The sequence below is a fragment of the Macadamia integrifolia genome, chromosome 12 (genome assembly GCF_013358625.1).
Source record: "Macadamia integrifolia cultivar HAES 741 chromosome 12, SCU_Mint_v3, whole genome shotgun sequence".
Taxonomy (NCBI): domain Eukaryota; kingdom Viridiplantae; phylum Streptophyta; class Magnoliopsida; order Proteales; family Proteaceae; genus Macadamia; species Macadamia integrifolia.
This window is the reverse complement of record NC_056568.1, coordinates 8,817,782-8,826,027: the sequence shown is the minus strand read 5'-3', so window position 1 is coordinate 8,826,027 and position 8,246 is coordinate 8,817,782. Positions and strand designations below refer to the sequence as shown.

The 8,246-nt window shown below is 37.9% G+C and overlaps 1 protein-coding gene across 1 annotated transcript in view; it reads right to left on the bottom strand.

Moving 5' to 3' along the window:
* The window catches only part of LOC122058221 (D-aminoacyl-tRNA deacylase), a 14,712-nt gene that overhangs the window by 747 nt on the left and 5,719 nt on the right, over positions 1-8,246 (bottom strand). The window contains exons 5-8 of the mRNA XM_042620799.1: positions 3,522-3,574; positions 2,888-2,943; positions 1,460-1,534; positions 80-268 (exon numbers count right to left, since the gene is read on the bottom strand). Of these exons, the coding sequence (XP_042476733.1) occupies positions 80-268; positions 1,460-1,534; positions 2,888-2,943; positions 3,522-3,574 (373 nt within the window). The remainder of the gene's footprint in view (positions 1-79; positions 269-1,459; positions 1,535-2,887; positions 2,944-3,521; positions 3,575-8,246) is intronic.

The following is an 8,246-nucleotide window of genomic DNA, read 5'->3' as shown; positions in this document are numbered from 1 at the left end:
AAAAAAAAAAAAAAAAAATGGTTTGTCATACAAGGGCCTTAACAGAACCAATTTGAGATCTTTGACTGGAATAACTTACTTGTGATCCAGATGTGCCAAAACTTCTCCACCTGGAAAAGCTAATTGAGTAGCCTCAAATCCTACCTTAATTGATTCTCTCCATGTTCCACCAATATCTTTTGCATTTCTTCCTCCTTTTGAGTTACCTGGATCTTCCATTGGCAATGAATACCCAGAAAGAAGATGACCCACCCAAACATCATCTTTCCTGCCAACATTTACAAAGCAACAGTTTGTCAGCATCAACAAAACAAATATTCAATTTATGTCAAGGTCTCTTGGCTTTGGGCCACCTGAAAATTTCAAATTTAGTAGCATTAGGAGAAAACTAAAAGAGGTATTTGAAACACAGCTTTTTCAAACTAAAGAATGCAATAATCTAGACAAGAGATGGCATCAAAAAGTGCTTATATAGAAGTGCACTCCGTCTTCTGAAATCCGTCCATGTTGTATTCAAAATTCAGACATATGCCATTTGTGTATTTAAATGAAACCTAGTTACCATATGATTCTTGCTTCCTACTCATAGTTAAGTTTCATAGAATTCTCACATACATCAGTATATTCTTACCACATTTATTTCATGACACCCCATTTCATGAACTAAAGTTGTTAAAACACACCATACATTAAATCCAACAAACTGTATGTGTTCAAGCTCTTGTTAAAAAAAGAGCAACCCACTGCACGAGGCTCCAGCTAATGCAGGGTCTGGAAGGGGAAAGTGTACGCAGCCTTACCCCCTGCTTCGCAGTAGAGGCTGTTTCTAAGTCTCGAACCTGTAACCAACATGTTGCAATAGTGCAACTTAACCGTTCCGCGACAGGCTCGACTACTATAGAAATATATTAAACCACAAAAAATCACACCAAAAAGTTGTTTTCCTATATACTGATATGAATGCAGACCTATACGTGGAGCCCTCCCCAGCTTAAAATTTCGGGCTCAGAACTCCTCAGGGAATCAAAACATGGTGCATGTATCTGGTAATTACTTTATGGGAAAAAACTGGTCACACTGCTCACATACCGCAAACTACCCCGCTATGTCTATCTCCCTCTTCCCCCTTTTGAAAAGACCTCCTTGCCCCTCCTGTATGATGCTCCGACCCACGCCCCTATTGGGACCACCCGCTAGATTACCGAATGCAGGCAGTGAGCTATCCCTCTCCCTTATTTTATAGATACTTTGACACAGTTTTTCAATTGGCCCAGAAATTTTGGTTCAAGTCTGAATATATCAGAGCTATTGGTCAGACGGATCATATCAGACAATCTCAAGGACCCATCATGCAGTTCCTGCTGTATGTGCTTGTAGATACAAGGCGTACAAAAATCTCTATTTAAGAAGTTTCTGAAAAGATACATTGCCCAGAAGACATTTGGAAGTAATGACTTACAGAACAATATCCATATGTCTCGGTGCATAATGTCCACCCCCAATCCCTAGCAGAATTTTGTTTCTATCAGTGTTCCTGCATCATAAAATTGCAAAGCTGACAGGTTGGAGGATAAAAACAATAATGACAGAAGGAAAGAACCTCAAGTATATGCAAAGAAAACAAATAAAAATATTAGGAGAAAGATTTGAATATTTTCAAACAAAATTAACATAACTGAAGTCAAGCCTTTTAAATTTGACTTTCTGATAGCACAATGCTCTCTACATAGTAAAACAATGATGCAAGTTTCTAAAACCAGGTATCGCAGCTATATAAATGCACTTTTGTACCCCGAATGCTACCAATTGGACAAGCAGTTCAGTTGAGAAAATAGGAAGACGCTGGTCATATAGAAAAATGAGGAGAATGTTCAGTTTAGGTACTTTAGTGTATATACTGTGTTTATAGCATACTGCATATAGGAGACCTTTTACATCATAGAAGAACGAGGGGAAATAAATAACAAATTTAACATGCGTAAAGGCTTCCTACATGGTGCACTTAGGAACCCGTACTTAAAAGGCCCAAGAATCTCCCATGTGGCAGGTCATATGGGATCCATATTTCATGTGCAGGTTAGACCCACAGGTCCCCTGCTCACATGTCAAGTTTCAGCTTGAGCAGATTTCACCAAGTGAAAAAATAGAGCTTTGGAGACCCAGTACTGCAGCAGTAGTGGTTAGAGACAGTAGGAGTACAAAGACATACATGGAGATGCATGCCAATAAATGGGAGGTATTTGATTGAGTTAGGCTCTGAACTTTGACACGAGGCTAACCTCGAGGATGTTTCCTCTGTCTAACAGTTAGAACTGCCACATCATTTCTTCATGTGGCTCAAAATGGAGGAGCATGTAAGTAGCCCTTCCAAAACGGGGTTGTGTACAGGCAATTTTCCCATATAGAATATGTATCCTACACTACTAATGCCACTGAACGGGAAAACTTAAATTCTAAATAATCATCTAGTCCACATTCGAACACCTAATTTCCATTAAAGCCACCAAACTAGATTCATAAACCAGCTTAGTTTTGGCCAGTTGGCTTGAGCTCATTGTTCAGGCCCAGTTCACAAAGATCTTAATCATCCTCAGTACGAACCAGATTTGGTTCACTCAAAAAGTATACTAAACATCAACAAAGCCTATGATGCAATCTTTCTGCATAAGCACACCAGGAGGCAGTGACCCAAAAACTTCAAGAGAAATTAGCAAGTATTAATCTCCCATTTTAATCTTTAAGATGAAATATATTTCAATATGAAAAAGATATCAATATATGCCTAATACATGAACCAAATTTTTAGGAAGATAAGCCAACCATATCTTGGCCTTGCACTGAACTAGACAATCTGAGCAAGTTCCGAGCAAAACTTTGTTGAGCATACCTGTTCCAGTTTCCTACAGCACTGCCTCCCCCAAGCCCAAGCCCTTCCCATAGTAACTTCAAGCAACAGAAAACAAGAAAGGTCGATCAAGAAAATGATTTGAGAGTAACTATTTGTATCAAAAACATTTGAGGAGGTTATAAGGACACAAATTCTCAAGGAAAATAACAAGCAGAGTACAAATTAAGCATACATACTATGCAAATCAAAATGTAACACAAATAAAAATAGTATTACAAACATAAACTCAATAAAAATATATAGTTTGCAGTGTCACTTCTGTTCACCAAGTTTTTAATCTTCCTTTTAAACATTCCTGTGTTAATCTGATCCTCTGGAAAATCATAAATTAGTATCAGATTGTAATCCCTGTAAGCAACGGAGATAAATAACCTTAAAAAAGTTGTTCGTAACAATTTGAGAAAAGAGTTTTTTTATTCCATTAAGACTCCCTTACAAAATTCACCCCATTGCCCACTGATAAATTTCACAGCTAATATGCCTCAGGTAGGAAACTCTTGCAGTTCAAATTTGATAAACTAAAATATATATGATCCAACCACAAAACAGCAAGATGACAACAATTTATACGCTATATGTTTGAAATATTCTAAGTCATATAGAGATACCCAACTAATGCAATGGCTTGAGCAGCATCTTGCCTCCCCCAATATTCTTCTGTGCTACCTGGAAAAACCAAAAGAGACCAATCAGACATAATTCACTAGAAAAACTGATGCAGCCAGACAACCCAGATCCCATATTAGGAATCAAAGATCAGATCGAATGCTCCATAGGCCCAGATCTAAACTATTTCCTGATAAACAAGGTTGAAAAAGGTTTGCTGGTTTGCTGGTTTCAATAGCTTGCATTGGAGGAAGAAAAGAGATAGAGATTGTTATGGGACTGTGAACAGTACCCATGAACAGTACGGAAACAGTAATTGAAGAAAAGGATAGAGGAGAAGAAAGAGAAAAGAGAAAACCTTCTTGACTACACAAATTCAAGTCAAAACTCTGGATTCCATTCCATTAACCATCACCATGGAGGGCAGTTACATATTTGTAAGACAACAAAATATAGTCTCTTAAATCTAGAAGTCTTAGGTAGCTAGTATAACTTAACTAACAAGGACTCTAAAATACTTAACTAATTAGAATTGTTGAAACTTAAATCTTCAACATAACTATGGCCTCACACAATTAAGATTCTTTAATGACTAAACTAAAGCACATAGAACCAGAGGCTATCCCAAGAGGGGGTGAATTGGGTTTCTAAATATTAAAGCTAGAGTTTAGAACTTTTTCTAAGATTAAACAAGGTAGCTATAAGATTTTGAACTCACACCCACACTCAAGACAAAGTAAAAAGGAAAAAATGTGCAGAAGAGAGAGACCACAATTTTATAGTGGTTCAGCAACCTTGCCTACATCCACTCCCAAGAGCTATTCTAGCACCTTGTCTTTTCAATCTCAATTACTTTCCAGGAAGAAATTAAACCATTACAGTAGTTTTCCTTCACTCACTACAAACCCTTAGGTGTTTCTCCAAATGGCTCAACAGCAAACCTTTAAGTGTTTTCCAATGGCTTAACACAAACCATGTTTTTCCAAATGGCTTACACCTAACCTTTAAGCTCAGTCACCAAGTGACTCTTCTTGTGTCTTTCACACAAGGAAACAATACTCTTTTACAAGAGAAAAAAAAAAAATATTTAAATAGGCGGAATTGCAGAATACGAACACAGAACCTCTAGAAGGAAGATTTGCAAAAGAAAAGCACAAACAATCTCTCACAAATCCTTAGAGTCCAAAGGGAATGATTCTCAGTTAAAGTGCAAACATAGGCCTCAAGTGAATTCAAAAAGATTAACTCAAAATAAACTTGAATCACTTGTGCAGACGACTGCTAAGTGTGGACGTCTGCTGGCCTCCAAAGACAAAAAAAATATTCCAGTTGAAGCTCTAAACATCGGAAATATGACCTTTAAAAAAGAGCCTTTGGTGTGACACTCAGAGGTCTGCTTCAGTCTTGCAGATGTCCTCAGAAAAATGCTAACTTCTTCAAGACTGAGGGACTTTTCAGGGAAAATGAGCCATTTACTGAGAGATTGTCCGTTGAAGTTTGTGGATGTCTCCTTTTGTCCTGTGGACGTCTGCACAAGGGTGCGGACGTACTCAAGACAAAGACCTTCAAAACAAGTTAACATTGTTCGGTCACCTGCAAAGTGCAGACGTCTCCTTGAGAATGCGGGCGTACTCTGGCTAAGGACTTAGCTCTTTTCCATTAAACCACCAGGCATCTTCAAAAGAGTACGGACATTGCGTCCTTAAGTATAGACGTCTCCTTCAGAACGTGGACAACCGCAGACACAAATCTTTGTGTCTGGAAAAAAATTTTAATCCACCGAAGTTAGGGGAATGTATCATTTAGTTCTTAGTGGTTTTTAAAGGGCTTTTCAGGTGTGAGAGACCTACATACATAGGATTTCAAGATATTAAAAATTAAATATAGAATCCTATGCTACCCCGGATGTCTTCCTCTTCATTGATGCTTCCAAGACATGGTATGTTCATCCTTTGCTGAGCTTGGTTCTTGGAGAAGCTTTCCTATTTGATCTTGAAGACTTCTTGACTTTTGCTTCTTTGATGCTCGCTCACTTGATGATACATCTCTTTAATGCTTCTTTATACTCACGGGATTGTTTAGTCCTTTCACATGCATACACAACATATTAGTAATCCCAACTATCATCATCCAAAAGGCTGTTTCATCACCAAAACATGAGATATGAACCCTATGGTCCAACCAAAAGGCTGTTTCACCACCAAAACATGAGGTATGAACCCAATGGTTCAACAAAGCCAACAACATTACCTAATGGATGATGCTACTTATCAAATATTTTCATAGACCCTTTAGACCCCAACTTTTAGACCTTATAATTCATCCCATTACAAATAAAACCCAATGAATTAAAAGCCTACACACCCCCACGGATATTAAAATAGGGCCAATTTTTGGTCTCGGACTGCATTTTTCCTCCTCAGTTAAAAAATACTTGCCCTCGAGTTTTGTAGAAGGGTAGGAATAAGAACACTTTGATGGGTTCTTTGTCTTCAACTCAAACAAAATCCATAATATAAAGCTTTGACCGCATGTCTTTGTCTTGAAATGTGTGAGGAAGAATCAACTTGTGGTATTGAACAACTTCCGCTGCAATAGGATCATTCACAAGTTCAGTTTTTACTCTAAGGGACTAAACGTCCTTGGTAGGCTTAGTTGAGACAACAAGTTCTTCGTCTTGTTTAGTCCGTTTCAAATCCATTGTGTCTATATTGTTGGTGTCACTTTTGTTCGCTACTGTTTCACCTAGGAGCTTGAACTTGTAAGGAAGGACAGCGTGAATGTATACATCAACACTCCTCCGAATGTGCAGGCCATCTTGGCACCGTGCACGTGAAACATACGCGTGTCCACATATGACACTGAGAGAAAAGAAGTGAGGGAAAACTCCTGTTGGCACTTCCCAAGAGTCAAACACATGACTCCTTGCCCTGATATCATGCTCACTACCATTTCACGTAAAAGCTCGAACTTTTTAAGGAAGGGCAGCATAAATGTATACATCAACAGCTTCAACCAACTTTAAAAAGGTATCACAGTGCAACCCTTTCAAAACAATAGTCTGTTGTAGATGGGAAGGCTTTGACATACATGAGTTCCCTTCACAATCAAGGATAGACTTCTTCTATTCTTCCATTCATAACTGACCAACTATGATGACATGTTTGGAAGAAGGAAATACGGGCAACAATTTAGAGCTATCAAATCAGGAAGAACCTGTAAATTTGATGAAAACACCACCATCAAATTCAATGATGATCTCACCTGTCTTAGACAACATCTCTAACATGGACTGCAAGATGAGATTCTCATTCCCCCCTTTACCTATGAATACGGAAGAAGTCATTCATTGGGAAAGCGAACTCTACTCTCTAAAACAAAGTTATCAATAGCCAGGTTAGGCTTTAATAGCAAGTTGACGCAGGAATGATCAAATCTGAAAATCCAGATCTAAAGAAGAATCAGTAAAATATGGAAGAAAGAGAGAACCTAGGGGTGGAAGAAGATATGATTGGGAGGAAAGAGAGGGAATAATGTGACAAAGGAAAGTTACTAAGAGAGAGAGAGAGAGAGAGAGAGAGTGCAACACAAGGTAGTTTTCCAAATAAAAATAATCCATTCCAAAAGTCATTATAATCCTGATGGGTTGATTACATTGCTTATTTATAGAAAAAGGAAAAAATAAAAACTCTTAGATTAACTCAACTACTAAGACTTTCCTTACTAAACAGTTGAGGCCTCTGAATTTTTTAAACTAGCTCAAAGACTAACAACTTAGGAATAAAATACAAGATAGATCTCTACCCAACAATTACCAATTTAGGACCACTAAGATAAGATAATATTTTGTACATCCCCTTAATACTTTTGGGCCTTATTATTCAGTCAATTAAAAATAGAACCCAAAGAATCAAAAGCCCATACCCCATAGATATTAAAAGTTATGACGTCAAATAGAGCTGATCGAAGGGCAATGATCCATGTTGTCGACCCCATTTAGTTGGGACAAGGGAGTTGTTATTGTTGTTGCTGTTGTTGCTATACCCCCATAGATATTAAAATAGGACCAATTTTTGTACTAGGCCTGCATTAGATACCTATACTTTTACATACGGTCATTAATGATGCACAACCAACATAGATTTCAGTAAAGGCCAGAACCATTATACCAAAGCATACATTAGACATATCAAAATCAAATATTTAGATCATAGTTGTCAAGGCACCACCTAAGCATCCAGACGACTTTTTTTGGATGAGCGCCTTGGTCGTCTAGACGCCTTGTTGGTGCCCCCTCAACCGCCTTGGTTCGCCTAGGTACTGTGACAAATATGATTTAGAAAGTGTAGATCAGATGTACAATGTCCAACCAACTTAAGGCTGATTATGTTTAAAACCAGTTATTATAGGATATCATAAGTCATGCCTAGAGTTCATTGTTGGAGTAGATATTCTAGATTTCTAAGCATAAGATGTCAGAGGCAAGCCATACCAAAGAATGCCAATCTCTAATGGTTCAACAAAATAAGGAAAATTCTCCAACGGGATGCACAGAAAAATAACATTCTTGCACCACTAAATTGTAAATGATGGTTATCTTCTCTGAGTGTAAAAGTTATCACTGTCTTCTTTTTGCCTTCCATAAAAATTTAAATTTCCACAGACCATTCCCAACGAACCATTCCTGATTGTCAAGATATGGTCAATGACAGTAATCTACAACCCCCCCCCC